The 22,469-nt window shown below is 40.0% G+C and overlaps 1 protein-coding gene across 5 annotated transcripts in view; it reads left to right on the top strand.

The window, feature by feature from the left end:
• Positions 1 to 22,469, top strand: part of LOC134353651 (serine/threonine-protein phosphatase 6 regulatory subunit 3-like) — a 150,954-nt gene that overhangs the window by 25,080 nt on the left and 103,405 nt on the right. For 4 of the 5 annotated variants that reach the window (XM_063061823.1, XM_063061819.1, XM_063061824.1 and 1 more), the window contains exon 2: positions 11,532 to 11,764. In XM_063061823.1, the coding sequence (XP_062917893.1) occupies positions 11,538 to 11,764 (227 nt within the window). In that variant the 5' untranslated portion in view covers positions 11,532 to 11,537. Of the gene's footprint in view, positions 1 to 10,093; positions 10,214 to 11,531; positions 11,765 to 22,469 lie in introns of those variants that run through there. The other variant, XM_063061820.1, reaches the window with a different exon arrangement.

Here is a 22,469-nt window from a genome sequence, read left to right as displayed (position 1 = left end):
ATTATTGGTGAACGACTGGTATTTTTTTTAGTTAGTGCATCACAATATAGAGATTTGGTGTTGTGTATCGCATGTCTGCGTGTGCATGTGTTTGTGTTTGATTGAAAGTTGTTGATGAGATCGGAGACCAAAATCAATATTAGAAGATACATAGATATTGTAAATGGTGATCTCTGGCGCAGCTGGAAGTAGATTCAGCTCTCTTGAATTATGAAAACAATTTTGCATTCATAATTTGGTGGTAACTGGTTCCATAGGTCCACTGTTTTCTGGAGGAAAAGAATTGTTTGATAATCTAACTGTATCTTGCATAACTTGCATGTTGAATACAGATTCTTTTTATTCATCTGAAGTAATAGTCCCTCATATTTATAACTACTTGCTATTAGAGAACCACATTATGCCAGAATACTCAATCTCTCTTGGTTGTGAGTAGCTGAGTAGCCACACTAATTGTTAGAGTTGAGGCTATGTGGATTCAATAATTTAAATGTCTTGGATCTACAACTGCCCCTTGAGCAGAATAGACCACTGGGGAGCACATTTTAAGGCCTTGCTCTCAGCATTGTGGACATTTAAAAACAGTTGAAATTGATTTTCATCAACTAGCAAGCTTTCAGTGGCTGAAACTTTCATTTTAAAATTTGAATTACATCAGGAATTTCTGTTTAAATTTGTATTCGGGTATATTCTTTTCTTGGCACATTTACCAAATAATGAGTCTGCAATAAGGATCAGCCATCTTTTTACTGGTAACCCAGACATGTATTCTTGGAAACAGATCAGCTTCTTTTTCACATACTAGTTGGTTCTGGTTATTCCAATGGAAATATCCATATTCTTTAAATATTTGACTGGCATGTACCAGCTTTTAATTTTATTATTTGTCAATATGTTTAGTTCTTAATTTTCTTTTAGGGCTAACTTTTGAACAAGTATTTCAACAATCTTGACAATCTATCTCTGTTTAATTTAATTTGCGTTGAAATTAGTTCATCTGTATTTTAACACCTGGAATTTCTGGTTGCTTGCTAATTCTTGATGTAGTACAAACTTCAAGAGTTTGTATCACATATTTGCAAAGATTTCAGGTAAAACTTGTGTATACAGTTACAGTTACAGATCCTGCAACTGGGTTGTAGGGGCACTGTACAGATGAGCGCTGCACCAATTGCCCCCATCTCTCACGGTTGTGGGTGAATGCCTGGGTTGCAGCAAAGCTCTCTCTAGTCCACTCTGCAATGTTGCCTGCCCGTTTCTTCCTCTGTTTGCCCCTTTTTCTTTCTTCCTGCACCGTTCCCTAAAGAATGGTCTTTGAAAGTCCACTTGATCTTAGTATGTGGCCGTACCAATGCAATTTACTCTTCTTTACCGTGGGGCAGTAGATCTTTGTAGTACCTCGTGCTAGGTGATGGTTCTTTGTACTTTGTTGTTTGAGTTCTGGTTTGTATAGGAGATGCCAAGGAGCCTTCTGAAGCAACTCATTTCTATTGCCTGGATCTTCTTTTGCAGTTCTGCTTTCAAAAATTCCATGATTGACAAATATACAGTGGTGCTGGAAAGTTTGTGAACCCTTTAGATTTCTTTCTGCATAAGTATGACTTAAAATGTAATCAGATCTTCCCCTAAGTCCTAAAACTAGATAAAGAGAACCCAATTAAATAACTAACACAAAAGCGTTATACTTGTTCATTTATTTATTGAGAAAAATTATCCAATATTACATGTATTTTTTGGAAAAAAGTATGTGAACCTGTAGGATTATCAGTTCATTTAAATTGGAAATTAGAGTGTGGTGTTTCAATCAATGGGATGACAGCCAGGTGTGAGATGTGGGAGGCCCTGCCCTATGATAGACCATAAACATGGTCTTCACTATCAAAGTCTGATCTTCACCAGGTGTTTAGAAGTGTGCTATACCTTGATCAAAGGAGATTTCTGAGGACCTCAGAAAGAAAGTTGTTGATTCTCACTGGGCTGGGAAAGGATACAAAACCATTTCTAAAGAGTGTGGGCTCCATTAATCCAGTCAGGTAGATAGTGTACAAATGGAGGAAATTCAACACAGTTGTTCTTTCCCCAAGAGTGTTTGACCAAAAATAACTCCAAGAGCAAGGCATGTAATATTTCAAGAGGTCACAAAGAGCCCCAGGTAACATATAAGCAGCTCCAAGCCTCTCTTGCATTTGCTAATGTCAGTGTTCATGAGTCTATCATCAGGCAAACGCTGAACAACAATGTGTGCATAGCCAGATTGCAAGAGAAAGCCACTATTCTCCAAGAAGAACATTGCTGCCCATCTAAGATTTGCTAAAGACCACGTGGATAAAGCCAGAAGGCTAATGGAAAAATGTTTTGGTAATGGATGAGTCCAAAAATAGAACTTTTTGGCTTAAATGAGAAGAGTTATGTTTGGCGAAAAGCAAACACTGCATTCCAGCCTAAGAATGTCATCCTATCTGTGAAATGTGGTGGCAGTGTCATGGTTTGGGCCTGCCTTACATTATTGATGGAACTATGAATTCTGAACTATATCAGCAAATTCTACAGGAAAGTGTCAGGGTATCCGTCTGTGATTTGAACTCGAGAAAGTGATGTGTCATGCAGCAAGACAACAACCCTAAATACAGAAGTCAGGCTACCAAAAATGGTTAAAGCAGAAGACCTTTCACATTTTGGAATGGCTGAGTCAAAGTCCTGACCTTAATCTTATAGAAATATTATGGAAGGACCTGAAGCAAGCACTGTATGCAGCAAAGCCCACCAACATCCCAGAGTTGACGCAATTTTTTAAGGAAGAATGGCCTAAAATTCCTCCAAGCCAATGTGCAGGACTGATCAACAGTTACCAGAAAAGTTTGGTTGAAGTTATTGCTGTACAAGGAGTCAAACCAGTTATTGAAAACCAAGGTTCACATACTTTTTCCAATAAATACATATAATATTGGTTTTAGTTTAGCCGGTGTTGCTGTTGTTTGGGCCGCCTTGCAAGGACTTCAGGCTTTGAACATTTTTGGTTGATATGATGGCATCAAGATACTTGAACCATTTGGCAGTCTGTAATTCTTCTCCACTGACTATGATTTTTGTCGTGAATGGCTCCTCAGTGTTTCTCATCAGCTTGGTTTTCTCTGTACTGATCTTCATGCCATATCTGCTAGATGTATCATCCAGATGATTCATAAGGCAGGCCAGTTCATCAACACTTCCTGCCAGCCCATCAGTATAATCGGCGAACCTGAGGTTGGTTATGCTCTGTTCTCCAATGCTGACTGTGCCGATAAGGAGGCAGCCTTGTTGGACTCCAACTGATGTCCGGGGGCACAGTTGGAGAGTAGTTCTACACAACTACTGCACTACTAGCTTTGGTGTAGAGCTGCTTGATGGTTTGGATCAGCTTCTGGCCCATGTTGTATCTCTTCATTGTGGCCCAGGACTTGTGTATGTGGCAATGAACATAAAGCCTTTCTTGCAGAAGCATATAATACAAAGAAATATTCTTAATATTATACTTTGGGATGCCCTTCTTATATCTTTCATTTGCATCTTTGTATACTGGAGATTATCTTGTATTTTTATTTAAATTGAATAGGCTTGTTGAGTAAACTGAATTGAGTTATCTTTTAGAGGTTACTTGAGCAGTTATTGGAAGCTTCTACTGTGTGCACTTGATTAGAAATTTCTCACATTTCTTAATGTAAAAGGCTGATGAGTGCCGATGAAGAGTTTCAGGCCAAAACGTCAACTGTTTACTCTTTTCCATAGATGCTGCGTGGCCTGCTGAGTACCTTCTAGCATTTTGTGTGTGCTCCTTGGATTTCCATCATCTGCAGATTTTCTTGGTGTTAAAGGGGGCTATTGGCTTATCAGATCTATGCCAACTCTGAGAGTTATTCCGTCAATCGCCTTCTCTACTTGTTTTCTTTAACCTTATCTCTTCTCATGCCCATTTACACCTATCTGCCCTAGAGCATGTCTGCTGTCCCAACAGTTGACCATCGCTGTATAACCATCAAAGATGCGAACTGAGCCTCCTCCCCGCCCCCCCCCCACCAATCCTCGTTCTGGTAAATCAGGCCAGAGTAGGCTATGCTCATGCTCCCTGCACGCAAACAGCTGAAACAGGAGGATCTGGTACCAAAACTTATACAATGTTGGTCTGAGAAACAGATAAGCTTCTATGCGACTGCTTTGAGTTGGTAGACAGGTCCATGTTTACAGACTCAGCTGCCTAGATGCTAACCTAGATGAGTATTTACTACCATCTGTCACATACCCCGTGACGGGTTAAAGCACCAGCAGAAATGAAAAACACCTCAGATTCTAGTATTGCTATTAACTAATGGTATTTATTAGTAACTACGCAATACAGTAAAATAAATGCAGATAAATCAAACAGATTAACAATGATTTTTTTTTATATATATATATATGAAAACCAAGCTTCTTCAAGTCTAGGGGTAAATAGATACAGTCTTACGATGATGAATAAAGTTCAGTTCAGTTCAGTTCGTGGTATTGAGTTGAGTAGTGATGGAGAGAGAGAGAGGGAGAGATTTGAGTCTTCAGGTAAGCTGATGCCGTCGATCTTCCCGTTGTCCTCCGAGATCCTTTAAAAGTCCCCAACTGCGACCACAACAAAAGGGTTCTTCTGTGGTGGAGCTATCAATCCAGGTGAGGGTTGGACACACAAATAATTCCCCACTGGTCATACCTTCTCCACACTGCAAGAGCCACTGATGGATCCACCTGTTCTTTCCTCCAAAACTCACTTTTTCTGTGGGCACAGCAAAGCTCATTCAGTGTCCAAAATCATGTGTCTCAGGTCTATCTTCTGACCTTCTGTTTATCTCCCCGTATTGAGTACCAACTGTCATTCAAACAGCTCCTCCCTTCTCTGTCTGTAAGAATGTACAAGCAGGCGATGTCCTTGGGAAAGTATAAACAAACTGTGAGCAGTCTTTGTCTCTCTCTCCCTTAAAAACAATATGTCGCTGTTAAATAATTCTCTCTCCCTCGCTCTCCCTCGCTCTCTCTCTCTTCAAAAGCACAGTTCATAGGGGTCATTGAGCACAGTTCATAGGGGTAATTCAGGACCCTCTCACACATCACAGATGTTATCAGTAAGTAGTTGAGGACTGTGTACCAAAGAGGACAATCCGGGTGTTCCCAAACCAGAAACATGGGTGAACTGGGAAATACATTCCTGAATGAAATCTAGGTCTTCAGCATTCAAATTAGGTAATCTGACCTTTAAAAGAAATCGAGATATGACCCCCATAAAGCAATCAGAGATGCTGGGAAACAGAGTCAGTCCAGAATCTAGTACCTGACCAGCTATCATTTGTTGCAGTGTTTAGTTGAAAAATGGTTTGCAAAATGAAGTTGAGCAGCATCACAAAGAATAGCATATCCCTTCCTGATGAGCTTAATGCATTCTGTAAACATTTTTAACAAAGGTAATGGACACCCTCCCCAAAAGCCTCACAGGCACCTGAACACACAGTCACTGTTATGGATTTAAGATCAGTCTTCAGGAGAGTGAACCCTTGGAAATCATCTGGCCCAGATGGTATCCCTGGCCATGTCCTTAGATCTGTGCAGATCAGCTGGCAAGGTATTTGAAATTTAACCCCTCGTTGCTTCAATTTGTGGTCCCCACCTGCTATATGAAGTCTGCTATCATCTTGTATCTAGGGAAAAACAAAATATGTGTCTTAACAACTACTGACAAGTTGTTCTGACATTTATTATTCGTCATGAAGTGCTTCAAGTGGCTACCATGATATACATTAGCTCCAGCATTTCAGACATCCTTGATCTACTGCAATCCTCCTGTAGCTGAAACAGTAGGATCTGGTCTGTCAAAACTACTCTACTTTCTCAGGATGCTAAAAAGATAATTGATATGTCCCTGTCAGCCCTTACCAATCATCATTGATACACCACATGAAGCATCCTTTCTGGATGCATAATGGCTTGGGTATGGCAACTGCTTTGTCTTTGACTGCAAGAAATTTCAGAGGGTTGAGGAGACAGCTCAGCATATCACAGAAACCAGCCTTCCTTGTATGGACTCTGTCTGTACTTCACGATGCCTCAGCAAAGCAGCCAGTATGATTAAAGACCTACCCATTCCAGACATTCTTTCTTCTCTCCTCTTCTATTGGGCAGAAGATAGAAAAACCTGAAATCATGTACCATTGGGCTCAAGTATAGCTTCTGTCTGGCTGTTAAAAGACTACTAAATGGTTCCCTAGTATAAGGTGGACCCTTGACCTTACCATCTACCTTGTTATGATCTTGCACCTTACCTACACTGTACTTAATCTGTAACTGTTATACTTCACTCTGCATTGTATTGCTTTACCCCGTTCTACCTCAATGCACTGTGTAATGATTTGATATGTACGAACGATAAACAAGAAAAGCTTTTTCACTGTATCTCGGTACGTGTGACAAAAGCCAACCAATTCCAATACTTACATTGTGAATAAGTTATAATGGCCAGTAAACCTACCACGCAGCATGACTTTGTTATGTGTGTGTATGGGGGCATGGGCAGTTAGGAAGGTAAAACCCTGTTTTACTGTGTATGTGAACTCAACATAGTATTTATTTATTTATCGAGATACATTGCGGCATAGGCCCTTCTGGCCCATCAAGCTGTAATCCTAACCTAATCATTGAACAACTTACACTGACCAGTTACCAACCAGTATGACTGGACAATGGGAGGAAACCCACACAGTCATGGGGAGCATGTATAAACTCCTTACAGGCAGTGGGGCATAACCATTAAGCAGCAGGATGTGGAGAATTGGGAGAGGAAGCAGAATGGGTAGTACGTTAGCTGCAAAGTAGCCAAGGAATCGCAAGGACCTATTTGTTGCCATTAACGTATTGAACTATACTCTGAAGTCGGAAGTACAATTTCAAAATTTGCATAGTGTTCAAATTGGAGGTATCATTGCTTCAGAGGAAGACTGATGCAATACAGGAAGATATCAATAACATTTTAGAATGGGGTTGCATGTTTCGAAAAGGACTTTGAAGTAGATTTGTTCAGGAAATAAACTTGGTATAAGAGAGGATTTTGGAAGAATTGTTCATTGAATCATCAAAAGTGGTGGTAATAGACTTGCACTGGTATTTTTTTTTCCCAAGACAGATCTGAAAAGCAGCAAAACCATGTCAAATTTTGTATTGAATTTGAATTAGTCTACGCTGGGGTACTGGTTGTGTTCTCCATGTTATAGAAGAGTTGCGGCAAAAACATTGGAATGATATCACATCTTGTATGTATCAGGAAAGATTAAATAGTTTGTGACTCTTTTCTCCAGAAATATTACAGAGGTCTTTAAAATAAAGTATAGGTTTGATAAATCGATGTGAAGATGTTCCCACCTACATTTGCAACCAAAATTGGTGGTCATAAGTGTAAATTTGTCACTGGGATATACACTGATATTTCAGTTGGCCTCCAGAATGCTTTTAATGAGGAAGGGTTCTAAAAGAATCAGTGGTAAAGGGGCCATTATGACATTATGTACAGAGAAATGTGTTACTGATGGTATTGCTATGCTACAAATGTGGTGCACTCTACTACCCTTAGCTGAGTTAAGAACCTACTGCAAATCCCTTCTCTGCATACAAAGAGTCGGGTGAATGCAGCTTGTATAATATCTAACAGCTGGTGATGTGAGAGACCATGCAGTGTACTAACATGTGGAACAGGTGTCCCAGATCTAATGCTGAGGCCCACTCCTTAGCTGCACTATCTGTGCCAGCTCGCCCAACACCAGCTCTCACAGGTAACCACTCCACATTAAGCCATGGAAATTTGAAGTTCAAAGTAAATTTATTATTAAAGTACATATGTCACCATATACATCCCAAAGATTCATTTTCTTGTGGGCATATTCAATGAATCCAATAACCATAATAGAATTAATGAAAGACCACACTGATAAGGCAGACAACCTGTCTGCAAAAGACAACAAATTGTACAAATACAAAATGGAAAAAAACAACAAATAAATAAGCCATAAATAATGAGAACATGAAATGTAGAGGCCTTGAAAGTGAGTCCATAAGTTGTAGGAACAGTTCAGTGATGGGGTAAGTGAAGTTGAGTGAAGTTATCTCCTCTGGTTCAGGAGCCTGATGGTTGAGGGGTAATAACTGCTCCCGAACCTGGTGGTGAGAGTCATGAGGCATCTGTATCTTCTTCATGATGAGAGTAGTGAGAAGAGCATGACCCGGAAAGTGGGGGTCCCTGATGATGGCTGCTGCTTTGCTGTGACATCATTCTGTATAGATGTGCTTATTGTTGGGGTGTGCCTTACCCATGATGGACAAGGCCATATCCACTAGTTTTTGTAGGATTTTCTGTTTAAGGGAATTGGTTTTTCTAAACAATGCTGTGATGCAGCCAGTCAATATATTCTCCACCACACATCTATAGAAATTTGTCAAAGTTGTCAAGTCACTTTTTATTGTCCTTTTGACCACAACTGCTGGTACAGTACACAGTAAAAATGAGACAACGTTTTTCATGACCATGGTGCTACATGAGACAATACAAAAACTACACAGAGCTATGTAAAACAACACAAAACTATACTATACTAGACTACAGACCTACCCAGGACTACATAAAGAGCACAAAACAGTGCAGGCATTACAATAAATAATAAACAAGACAGTAGGCACAGTAGAGGGCAGTAGGTTGGTGTCAGTCCAGGCTCTGGGTATTGAGGAGTCTGATGGCTTGGGGGAAGAAACTGTTAACATAGTCTGGTCATAAGAGCCCGAATGCTTCAGTGCCTTTCTCCAGCTGGCAGGAGGGAGAAGAGTTTGTATGAGGGGTGCGTGGGGTCCTTCATAATGCCGTTTGCTTCACGGATGCAGCGTATGGTGTAAATGTCTGTAACGGTGGGAAGAGAGACCCCGATGATCTTCTTAGCTGACCTCACTATCCGCTGCAGGGTCTTGCGATCTGAGATGGTGCAATTTCCGAACCAGGCCGTGATGCAGCTGCTCAGGATGCTCTTTGTAGAATGTGGTGAGGATGGGGGGGTGAGAGATGGAATTTTCTCAGCTTTCGCAGAAGGTAGAGACGCTGCTGGGCTTTCTTTGCTATGGAACTGGTGTTGAGGGACCAGCTGAGATTCTCTGCCAGGTGAACACCAAGAAATTTGGTGCTCTTAACGATCTCTATGGAGAAGTTGTCGATGTTCAGTGGAGAGTGGTCGCTCCGTATCCTCCTGAAGTCAACAACCATCTCTTTTGTTTTGCTCACATTCAGAGACAGGTTGTTGGCTCTGCACCAGTCCGTTAGATGTCATGTCGAGTCTTAACAAACTTATAAGGAAGTAAGAGGGGCTGCGATGCTTTCTTTGTATTTGCATTTGCGTGCTAGGCCAAGGATAGGTCATCTGAAATAGTAACACCAAGGAATTTAAATGTAACTGCTTAAGAGTGCCAGCGATGGGCATGATTTTATGCCAGGTTCCTGACAGAGCAATATGAAGCAATGAGGTAGTGAGGGTTTCATATCAAGTGTCTGGCATAGCAATACATATCCTGATTGGATTTTTTTAAAGTGGAAGTCAAAACATTTGAGTCTTCTCCGTCGTCAGAAAGATAATAGTTGCTCAGACTTCCATGTTCACATTTGTGATGTATCCCTTATAAGCTTTGATTCCTTTACTATTTTGAAATCTGTATTTTAGTTTTTAATATATTCAATGATTTGGCTTTCATAAGTATTTTTGGGTAGGGATTTCTAAAACCTTGTAATCCTTTGAGTGAAGAGATTTTTCCTTCTCCTCCAGCCCTTAACCTTTCCCACCCACCTGGCTTGACTTGTCACCTTCTAGCTCGTCCTTCTTCCCCTCCCCCTCCTTTTAATTCTGGCACCTTCCCCTTTCCAGTCCTGAAGAAGGGTCTCAGTCTGAAAGGTCAACTATTTATTCATTTGCATATACACTGCCTGACTTGCTAGGTTCCTCCAGCATTTTGTCTGTGTTACTCCTGATTTTCGGTATCTGCAGAGTCTCTTCTGTTTAGAAATGTTTCCATGTCTCTTTTTTAGATGCGTGCTTCCTTATTCTGAGACCATATCCTCTGGTACTAGATTCTTTCGTAAGGGAGACCATCTTGGCATATATTCTATGAAGTTTTAATAGGATTGCTTCTATAAATTTCAGTGAGTACAGCTAAGATCCATTTAAGCTTTCTTTGTAAGACATTCCGTCCTTTTGTGGGTTCTTCCTAATGAAACTTTTCTGACTTTCCTTCAATGATATATCTTGAGTAAGGGAAACCAAAACTGTGAACTATGTTCTGAGTGTGGTTTCTCTAGTGTTCTGTACATTTTTATTATGACTGATCTAATTTATATTCCAACATCCTTGAAATAAAAACTGGAATTCATTATCCTTCCCAATTACCTGCTGATTGATTTGGAGGGAAGAATTATAAACTAGCTTATTATTGCAATAGCGAAAGACTCTTTGTTCTGCTGAGCATTACTGCCATGCTACTTTGACACCAGAATGTATGGCAGCACGTGGGGTGTCACCAGCATCTCCCTAGGTTGTGTTGGTTGTTAACGCAAACGACACACTTCAGTGTGTTTTCCAATGTATGCAATAAATAAAACTGAATCTAAATGATAGATGATGGTCCAACCATTTTCTTATGTCAGCAGGCTTTTTTGAATTGAAATGTATTTCTTTGAACAACCATGGTCATGAGTCAACTAAGTAATGTTTGGAGAATTAAATATCAACACTTTGTTCAATTGCTTTTCTTATTCTGTAACATCTTTAAGATTTATCCCATTGAATGAGAAAATACTGATTGGTTGTTAAGTTGCTGGATTCCTGCTTTTTTGCCGTTGAGATTTAACTGGTTAATTTTCCACTGAGGGTACATGGCAGAATTCTGGAGTTGTGACTGTGGTTAGAGGCACAGCTGATCTTCGGCTCAAGTTATCAATATATTTGGATGTTGTCATTACCCATAGCCTTTGCAGTATGCAGTGCAGTCAATTGTTTCTTGGGTCACATGGAATAAACTGAATTGGCTGAAGACTAAATCATTTCATCTGTTGCTATTGTTTTGCATTCTGCTTTTTTCCCCAAACAAATTTAATATTCAAATATGGTGCTTATCCTGTCTTGAAGAAGGGTCTCGGCCTAAAACATCGACTGTTTATTCATTTCCATGGATGTTGCCTGGCTGCTGAGTTCCTCCAACATTTTGTGTGTTGCTCTGGATTTCTAGCATCTGCAGAATCTCATATGTTTAGTTAGTGCTTGTCCTCTTTCTTTAGTTAAGATGACAAATACTTAGCATTAGCTAGAGATTAAAGTTTTTCCTGATTAGTATTGCTTTTCATTGTACAATATTTACCTGTTAAGTTATCAGGGGAAGCATGTCTTGTTTTTTGATGAAATCAGATTAGTTTGTTTTTAAACTGTTCAACTGACTAATATAGTTTTACTGTTTTTTTTAATTAGTGCATCATGTTTTGGAAGTTTGATCTTCACACATCATCCCATATAGACACGCTCCTCGATAAGGAAGATGTGACTCTTACTGAATTAATGGATGAGGAAGATATTTTGCAGGAATGTAAAGCTCAGAACCGTAAACTGTTGGATTTTCTGGTCAGGTCGCAGAGTATGCATGATCTTGTTACGTACATCACCCAGGAGCCACCAGATGACATGGATGAAAAAGTGAAATACAAGTAAGAAAATCTTATTATAGGAAATGTTTACATTTAAAGATGTTCCTACCTGAATGAAGTTTATTAGACTAGATTGGTTTTTGTAAAGTGTGCTTCCAAATTGATATTAATGTAGAGACTGGACCTTTCTGCTGTTGAGGATAAGAAATGCCAAGTTTACTTAACTTTTCATTACCCAATTATATACCAAAAAGTTATTATATTAGTGAAATAAATTGGTCATGATTTTCATATTCTTAAAGGACAATTTGCTAGATCCTAGCATCTGTACTTATTAAGTTTTACATTTATGCTTTTGCATAAATAGGTAATCTAATTAATTAGTCCAATAAGAATTCAAATTTGTCTGAGCTGGTGAAACATCAACATTGCGGAAATTTTATTTTTTTTGTATTTATCTTCTTCCATTCTAGTCTCACTATCTTTTTTCAAGCCCTTTATATCATTTGTCTGATAGCAAAAGTAATCAGTTTCATGTGTGAACCAAGGCAATGATTTTCACTGGTTGGTTGATATAGTTAAGTTTAACCTTGCTGAACACTAGCAGCTTTTTTTTTCATGGATATTGAATGAGTCCAAGGTAAAATTTCCCTTGGGACATGTTATTGAGGTCAATTGCAGTGGTCAATTCAACTAATGTAGCATAAAGGAGAAATAAAACATAGATAGCCCTTGTTTTCTTTGTTAGCTGGATGCCATTAGGAAAATAGAAATACTTATAAAGTTATTACTACAAAAAATCAGTCTATTCTTAAATTTATTTGATCCTAGTATCTCTCTTACTTCGTTCGTGGGAGATGTTCGTCTCTTGCAAGGTTACAAGTTTTAATGCCCATTCCTAATTGCCATTGAAAAAGGGGTACAGAGCAGCCTTATGGATCTGTAGTCATTGTGGTGAAGGTTCTGCCACAATGTGATTTCATTCAAAGTTCAAAATAAATATATTATCAAAGTACTTATACTGTATTTCACCATATACAGCCCCGAGATTCATTTTCTTATGGGCATACTCAATAAATGAAATAAACATCATAGAATCGGTGAAAGACTACACCAATAGGGTAGACAACCACTATGCAAAAGACAGCAAACTGTGCAAATACAAAAGGAAAGTGTCACGTGACCGGCAACAATGAATATCAAATTGAGACAGGTTATATTAAACAAACATGAACAGTTATTAAACTGCTCAACAATAGTGGAAAATATATTCAAACGACTAAGTTAATGGAAGTTAACTGCTATACGGCAACTCAGGAACAGTTCATAAAAGGATAATTGCGAAAACAGTTCTTAAAGTGGTAGAGTCCAAGTGATTTACACAGTCAATAAAGAGAGACTTCTCTGGAGAAGGATTTCTTCAGAGAAGCGACGTTTCTGCTGGTTCTGTCCAAAGGATTCACGACGAAGGAAATAAACAGTTTAAAAGGAGCTGACCTTTTTCCTGGCGAGTGAACCCTGCACGAATTTCCTTGCTCTTTTGGCAGGAGTTATCTCAGGTGCAGGTCACTACTTCTTGACCGAAGACTCAATAGAAACCATAGAAAAACTACAGCACAGAAACAGGCCTTTTGGCCCTTCTTGGCTGTGCCGAACCATTTTCTGCCTAGTCCCACTGATGTGCACACAGACCATATCCCTCCATACACCTCCCATCCATGTATCTGTCCAATTTATTCTTAAATGTTAAAAAGGAACCCGCATTTACCACCTCCTTTGGCAGCTCATTCCACACTCCCACCACTCTCTGTGTGAAGAAGCCCAATAAGACGATCCTCTCCAAAACTGCCAAACGATATCAGCTTTACTCGACTCGGTGAATTCGTGTACTTTGGTAAGGTCTTCACTCTCCAATTCTACTTACAATAGAAAGTAGAACTCCACTTTAAAATGAAACTGCGTCATAAGACAAATACGCAGCAATACGAAGTAACTAACACAAAGCTAAACTGAAACCTAACTGCGTCACGCCAGGGGTCTCCTTTATATCCCTGTTGAGAACAGGTCATCATGTGACCCCTCTGGTGGGAAAATTACATCATGTGACCTCTGCAAAACCATTACATCATCCTCATAAGACAGTCACAAGGTATGTAACAAAAGAAAGAAAACAAAAGGAAAGAAAGAAAATAAAAGGAAGAATAATAATTAATAAATAACCAATAAATAGGAGTCTTATCGGTTGTGCATCCTACTTTTTGTAGAATTTTTTCTGTTCAAGCAAATTGGTGTATCCATAACAGGCTGTGATGTAGCCAGTCAATATACTCTCCACTACACATCTATAGATGTTAGTCAAGGTTTTGTGGTCCAATGTCATGTAGAATCTTCACAAACTTCTAGGAAAGTAGAGGCACTGCCATGCTTTCTTCATAATTGTATTTGTGTGCTGGGCCAGGACAGGTCCTCTAAAGAATTTAAGTTGCTGACCCTCTCCACTTTTGATCTCCCGTGAGGACTGACTCATGGATCTCTGGTTTCCTCCTTCTGAAGTCAATAATCGGCTCATTGGTCTTGCTGATATTGGGTCAGAGTTTGTTGTTGCAGCACACTGAGCCAGTTTTTCAATCTCTCTCCTATGTGCTGATTTGATTTGGCCCATGACTGTGTGTCATCAGCAAACTTAAATATGGCATTAGAGCTAGAGCAAAGAGTTAAGCACACAGTCTTGTGGTGCACCTGTACTGATGGAGATTGTGGAGGAGATGTTGTTGCCAATCTGAACTGACTCTGGTCTGCAAGTGAGAAAATCAAAGATCCAATTGCACAAGGAGATTTTGAGGCCAATGTCTTGAAGCTTATTGATTAGTTTTGAGGGGATGATAGCTTTGAATGCTGAGCTGTAGTCGATAAAGAGCATCTTTGCTGTCCAGATGTTCCAGGGTTGAGTGAAATGGTATCTGCTGTGGGCCTTTTATACCAGTAGGATAATTGGAGTGGATCCAAGTCACTTCTCAGGAAGCAGTTGATATGTTTCATCTCCAACTTCTCCAAACATTTCGTCACTGCGGATGTAAGTGCTATTGGATGATAGTTATTGAGGAGGAACTTATTTCCAAGTCAGGATAATGTGTAACTTGGAGACTGTGTATCTGCAGACCTTGGACAAGAGTCATAAAGTGATACAGACCCTTTAGTTAAATCTGACCTTATTCAGCACATTGTTCACCTAGCTAGTTCCAATGTTTCATATTCAGCCCTTATCCCTCTAAGTTCCTCTTGTCCACGTACCTATCCAAATTCTTCTTAAATGACACTATTGTACCTGCTTCAACTCAATCCAAATACACATCACCCTCTGCATTAATTATTTCTTCTTTCACCCTAAATTTATGCCCCCTAGTATTGGACTCTCTTACCCTAGTGGAAAAAGACTGTTACCGTCTACCTTATCTCTTTCTCTCATAATTTTAAACATTTCTATAAAACTACCCCTTATTCTCCTATGTTCTAAGTGATAAAGCACTAGTTTGACCAGCCTGTCGTATAATTCAGGCTCACTAGTCCTAGTTACAACCTGATAAAACTTTTCTGCACATTCCAACATAACCACATCTTTTCTATAACAGGTACTCCAACTGTACACGGTACTCCAAGTGCAGCCTCACGAGTAACTTGCACTAAACGTAATGTTACAGCTTCTTTTCAGTGTTCAGATTGATGAAGACTTGTGTGCTAATTCATTTTTCATCACCTTGCCTTTCTGTGGTGCTGCTTTCAGTGAACCGTGCACTTTTACTCCTTAGCGTCTTTGTTCTGTTACACTGTCTAGTGCCCTACCATGCCCCACAACAAGAATGAAAGCTTGTATTTCTATTTGTATTGTACCTGTAAGGTATTCAAGCCCCTAAACTACTTCCCAGGAGCAATGTTACTCAAAAAAGGTTGACACCAAACTAAATTCATTAAAGTTTTGATAAAACTGCACATCTGGTATTTTTAAGTAGACTATCTGAATTTCTGAACGCTTGAGTGGAGTGAAAAGCAGAACTCAGTGAGCTGTATACTAAAAAACATGTCTCATTGCAGAAAGTTCTTATCTTGGTTCTTCATGGCATAACCAGAGGCTGTGACTCCTAGTTCTGTACTCTGCAGTAATCTGAAAATTTCTCTCTGTTTGTAGCCTATTTCTGATGGAGTCCTGTGTCTATGGAATCCCCTTTTATTCTTCAGTACTCCTGTGAATATTTGGCCTGTCTGATCTCTGATAACCCAGGCATCTGTTCAGTGAACTGTCCTTGCACCCCTTCATAGCAAGAAGATCCTTCTTCGAGTAAAGAGTGCATGCACAACTCCAGATGTGGTTTCCTCAAGAGACACTGCAGCTGTAGCAAGATATCCTTCCTTGTTGTCAAATCTCTTGCAATAAAGGCTAACGTTTATTTGTCTTCCTAACTGCTGTACCTGAATGCTTTCTTTAAGCAACTTCCTTTTTCTTTCTATCACCATTCAGTTAAATTAAGCTGATATAGTCATACAGGTGGTACTGCTGTATATATTGTAGAACAGATGTATTGAAAATTTCCATCGAGTTCCTCCAGCAGTTTGTGCTTTTAAATGTGTTGTATTTAAGTTTGCTGATGACACCACTGTTGTTGGCCGAATCAGAGATGGTAATAAATCAGGATATAGGAGGGAAAATGAAAATGTGGTTGTGTAGTGCCACAACAGTCTCTCACTCAATATCAGCAAAAGCAAAGAGCTGATGATCAACTACAGGAGGAAGAACATGAGCCAGTCCTCAACAGAGGATTTGTCCTGGGACCAGCATGTAAGTGCAATCACCCAAAAGGCATAACAGCACCTCTGCTTTCTTAGAAGTTCGCTTAGATTTAGCAGGTCACCAAAGACTGACCTGTTGATGCACGGGTCATTGTTGATTCTATTGATGCACTTGGAGAATATCCTAAATGTTTACATTATGACCTGGTATAGAAACACCAATGTCCAGGAATGGAAAAGGTTACAGATGTGGTGGACGCAGTCCCGTCCATTACAGGTAAATGCCTCCTCATCATTTAATAGATGTAATAGAGTTTTGACTAGTGACCAATCTGGACATCAGAAGTTTGAGAGGAGGTGATTTCACTCAGGTTCACAGACCGAGTAGAGAAAGGCAGTAATGGCATAATTGAGCTCTAACCATCGACCTATCAGTGTCTGGGATTGATTAGCAAGAGCAAGTTAAAGGAATGCGACGGCAAGCGCAGTGGCCATCGCAGCAGCAGCCCTCGTCTGAGCGGACAGAGTCAGAGTGGTGATGTTGAGGCTTTAGCTCTTTGAGATTTCAACAAAGAGAAGTTTCACTCAAAGAAGACAAAAAAGTTCTAGGTTAAGTTAATTTTTCCTTCCCTTCTTTATTTCTGCTCAGCAAGGACAGTAGAGATGCCAGGCTGGATAGTAGAATGCTTCTCTTGTGGGATGTGGGAAGGCAGGGGAACCTCCAGAGGTGCAGATAGAAGTCCAGCTTCTAACAATCTGTGTTAAGGAGTTAGAGCTCAAACTAGACGAACACCGGATCATTTGGGAGGTTGAAGGGGTGATAGATAGGACATATAGAGAGGTAGTTACACCCAAGGTGCAGGACACAGGAAACTGGGTGACAGGAAGTGGCTAGATTCAGGTTTCTGTCAGATTTCTCCTACTCTATAGCTAGAGTAGTGAGAATGGGTTCCAGGTCAGCTCATCATCCAAGATGTGGGAGATCTGGGAGACCTCCAGTCTTGCGCATCTGAGAACTACAACTAGGTACAGGTCCTCACAAACTGTAAGGAAACTGGAACTGCAGCTGAGTGATCTTCAGCTCATATAGGAGGATGAGAACCACAGTGAGGAAGCCAGACCCATGTTGCAGGAGGCAGATAGCTGGTTGGCTCTCAAGAGGGAAAGGAAATAGACAATTGTGCAAAGTATCCCTCGGGCCACTCCCCTCAATGTCACGTATACTATGGAAACCTATCAGGGGAAGCCACTGCAGCAGATCACTGGCACTGAGTATGGCCTTCTGGCCCAAGAGAGAAGGGGGGAGAAGAGAGTGGTGTAATAGGCAAGGTGTTCACTTTTTATGGGTAACAGATGGGAGCTTCTGTGGACGTTAAAGAGACTCTCGAATGATCCCCTGTGCCAGGGTCGGGGGCACCTCAGATTGGGTCCACAGCATTATAAGGGTGGAGGGAGGTGTTCAGCCAGAAGCTGTGGTACATATTGGTACCAGTGACATACACTCAGTGGCCACTTTTTTAGGTATACCTGTATACCTGCTGGTTAATGCAAATATGGTCAAGAGCTTCAGTTGTTGTTCAGATCAAACATAAGGGTGGGGAAGAAATGTGATCTAAGTGACTTTGACTATGGAATGATTGTTGGTGCCAGACGGGGTGGTTTGAGTATCTCAGAAGCTACTGATCTAGGATTTTCACGCAAAACGGTATCTAGAGTTTACAGAGAATGATACAAAAAACGTCTGGTGAACGGCAGTTCTATGGGTGAAAATACCTTGTTAATGAGCGAGGTCAGAGGAGAATGGTCATTCTGGTTCCAGGTGACAGGAAGGCAACAGTAACTCAAATAAATATGCATTACAACAGTGGTGTGCAGAAGAGCCTCTCTGAACGCATAACATGTTGAATCTTGAAGTGGATGGAGTACAGCAGAGGACCACAAACATACACTCAGAGGCCACTTTATTAGGTACAGGAGTTACTTGATATAGTGGCACTGAGTATAGGTAGGAAAAGGGATGGGGTCCTGAAGAGAAAATTCAGGCAGCTAGGTAGGAAGCTGAAAAACAGGACCTCAAGGGTGGTAATCTTTGAGTTGTTGCTTATGCCACATGCCAGTGAAGAATTGGATGATATGGCAGATGATTGTGGCTGAAGAATTGGTGTAGGGAGCAGGGTTAATTTTTCTGGGTCATTGTTATCTCTTTTGGAAAGGTATGTCGTGTACAAAAGAGGAAGGTTACACCTTAACTTGAGGGTGGCTGATATCCTTGTGGGCAGGTTCACTAGAGCTGTTAGCAGGGGGTGGGAAGCAGAGTGATAGGTCAAGAGGATGGGGCGGTTGGTATACAGTTAGATGCAGCATGTAGAGAGTCTGAAGAAGGATAGGCAGTTGATAAAATAAAATTGCACTCAGTTGGAATGGTTGAAATGTATACATTTTAATGGGAGAGCTATCGAGCAAGGGTGATGAACTCGGAGCATGGGTGAATTCCTGGAATTATGATGTTGTGTGACCATTACAGAGATTTGGTTATCACAAAGGCAGGAATAGCTGCTGGTTGATCAGGGGTTTGGATGCTACAAAAAGGGCAGGAAGGGAGATAAAAGTGGTGTGGGGGAGTGGTATTGTTAATCAGGGGTAATATTCACAACTGCAAAAGGGAGTACTTCTTGGAGGCATTGTGTGCTGAGTCAGTGTGGGTGGAAGTAATAAACAGGACGGGAGCAATCACTTTATTGGGAGTATTCTATTGACCCATTCCTACCCCCCACAACAGTAACAGAGACACTGAGGTGCAGATTGGAAGGCAGATTTTGAAAGATACAAAATAACAAAATGACTTTAACTTCACTCAACCTATTCTCATAAGGCATGTTCCCAAAAAGAAAAAAGGTTGAGTGAACTCGACCTTTTCTCCTTGGAGCGACGGAGGATGAGAGGTGACCTGAAAGAGGTGTATGAGATGATGAGAGGCATTGATCATGTGGATAGTCAGAGGCTTTTTCCCAGGGCTGAAATGGTTGCCACAAGAGGACACAGATTTAAGGTGCTGAGAGTAGGTACAGAGGAGATGTCAGGGGTAAGTTTTTTTTACTCAGAGAGTGGTGAGTGTGTGGAATGGGCTGCCGGCAACGGTGGTGGAGGTGGATATGATAGGGTCTTCTAAGAGACTTTTGGATAGGTAAATGGAGCTTAGGAAAAATAGAGGGCTATGGGTAAGTCTAGTAATTTCGAAGGTAGGGACATGTTCGGCACAAGTTCATGGGCCAAAGCACCTTTATTGTGCTGTAGGTTTTCTATGTTTCCTCTTTCTTTTTAAATCTTTTTATTGAGTAAGTATACAAAAAAGGTAAGCCATATAAACATTAATACAATGTTAAAGTATAATAAAATTCCAAAAGGTATCAATACCAAAAAAAATACTACAAACAATGTAATTTAAACATAAGAAACCAAGATAACATAATAGTATACTAAATTTTATATATATCAATGGAAAAAAAGAAAAAAAAAACCCCGAAAAAAACCCCACCGTGCAACTAACTAAAAGCAAGGCAAAGCAATGGGCTAACTTGAAACCAAACAGAGTTAAACTTAAAATCACGTCCTCAATCCCGACCTCCATTAAAAACAGTGAAAAAAAAAAGAAGGGTAAATATTACATTAAATGAAAATATCGAATAAAAGGTCCCCAAATCTGTTCAAATTTAAATGAAGAATCATAAAGGTTACTTCTAATTTTCTCCAAATTCAAACATAAAATCGTCTGAGAAAACCAAAAAAAGGTAGTTGGAGCATTAAGCTCTTTCCAATGTTGTAAAATACATCTTTTCGCCATTAAAGTAAGAAATGCAATCCTTCTACGGGCTGAAGGGGAAAGATTACTAGAAATTTTAGGTAGTCCAAAGATAGCAGTAATAGGGTGAGGAGAGATATCTATATTTAATACCTTAGAAATAATATTAAAAATATCTCTCCAAAAAGTTTCCAAAGTAGGGCAAGACCAAAACATATGAGTTAAAGAGGCTATCTGCCCCGAGCATCTATCACAGAAAGGATTAATATGCGAGTAAAAACGCGCTAACTTATCTTTGGACATATGTGCTCTATGAACCACTTTAAATTGAATTAGGGAATGTTTAGCACAAATAGAGGAAGTATTAACTAATTGTAAAATCTGCCCCCAATCATCCACAGAAATGGTAAGCCCCAATTCCTGTTCCCAATCTACCCTAATCTTATCAAATGGAGCTTTCCTAAGTTTCATAATAATATTATAAATCATAGCCGATGCACCTTTCTGACATGGATTGAGGTTAATTATCGAATCTAAAATATATGTAGGAGGAAGCATTGGAAAGGAAGAAAGTATAGTACTTAGGAAATTTCTAACTTGTAAATATCTAAAAAAATGTATTCTTGATAAGTTATATTTATTAGATAATTGTTCAAAAGACCTAAGGGAACCATCTAAAAATAAATCCAAAAACCGTAAAATACCCTTAGTCTTCCAAGTTTGAAAAGCGCGATCCGTAAAGGAGGGAGGAAAAAATATGTTACCTAAAATAGGAATCGCTAACCCGAATTGATTAAGATCAAAAAATTTTCTGAATTGAAACCAAATGCGCAAGGCATATTTAACTATCGGGTTAGAGACCTGCTTAAGGCGTTTCGAATCAAAAGGGAGAGAGGAGCCTAAAATAGAGCCAAGTGTATAACCCTGAACAGATTGTAATTCCAATGCTACCCATTTAGGAATAGATAGTATGTCCTGGTCAAGTAACCAAAATTTCATATGTCGAATATTAATAGCCCAATAATAGAATCTAAAGTTAGGTAATGCTAAACCTCCATCTCTCTTAGCTTTCTGTAAATGTATTTTACCCAGTCTCGGATTCTTATTCTGCCAAATAAATGAAGAAATTTTAGAGTCAACTTTATCAAAGAAAGATTTTGGAATGAAAATTGGTAATGCCTGAAGATGTTTCCTCAATATTGATTGGTACCTCCTCAGTCCAAAAAGGTTTAGATAGGGTGGTATTTGTTTGGTGTGTCAGTAAGGATTCCAAACACAATATGTGGACAAGCCAACTAGAGCATCTGGTACGAGGCAATAAATGTGTTTGGGTGACAGATCTCTCAGTGGTTGAGCATTTCAAAGATTCCTTGACCTTTGCCAGAGCTTTGGACATGAACAGGAGCAGATGGTGTGGGAAAGTATTTAATTGGGGGAGGGCGAATCATGATGCTATTCGGTAGGAACTTTGGAGCATAAATAGGTAAAGGATGTACTTAGAAAAATGCACAATGGAAATGTGGAGGTTGCTTAGGGAGTACTTGCTTGGAGTTCTGGATAGGTTTGTCCCATTGTGGCACAGAAAGGATGGTAGTGTGATGGAACCACAGTTGACAAGAGAAGTAGAACATCTAATCAAGAGGAGGAAAGAAGTGTACTTAAAGTTTAGGAAGTAACGATCAGACAGGGCTCCAGAGAGTTGCAAGGTAGCCAAGAAAGAGCTGAAGAATGGACTTACAAGAAATAGAAGGGCACATAAGAAGGTTTTGACGTGTAGGATTAAGGAAAACACCAAGATGTTTGTAAAGTACCTGAAGACAGGAGAATGACTGATCACAGGTAGGAGGGAAAAATGTACTTGGAGTCGGAGGAGGTAAGGGAGGTTCTTGATGAATACTTTGTTTCAGTGTTCACCAGTGAGAGGGACTTTGACGAATGTGAGGACAGCACAGAATAGGGCAATATGCTGAAACATGCTGAGCTAGGAAAGAGGAGGTGATGGAGATTATGAAAAACACTACGACAGATAAGTCCCCAGGGCTGGATGGGCTATATCCCAGGTTACTAGGGGAAGCAAGGGAAGAGATTGCGGCACTTTTGGCAAAGAGCTTTGTATCTTCACTGACCACAGGAGTAGTACCAGAAGACTGGAAGGTGGCAGATCTGATCTCGCCTAAGCCTAAT

The sequence above is a fragment of the Mobula hypostoma genome, chromosome 11 (genome assembly GCF_963921235.1).
Source record: "Mobula hypostoma chromosome 11, sMobHyp1.1, whole genome shotgun sequence".
NCBI lineage: Eukaryota > Metazoa > Chordata > Chondrichthyes > Myliobatiformes > Myliobatidae > Mobula > Mobula hypostoma.
This window is presented reverse-complemented; position numbering and strand designations above follow the sequence as displayed.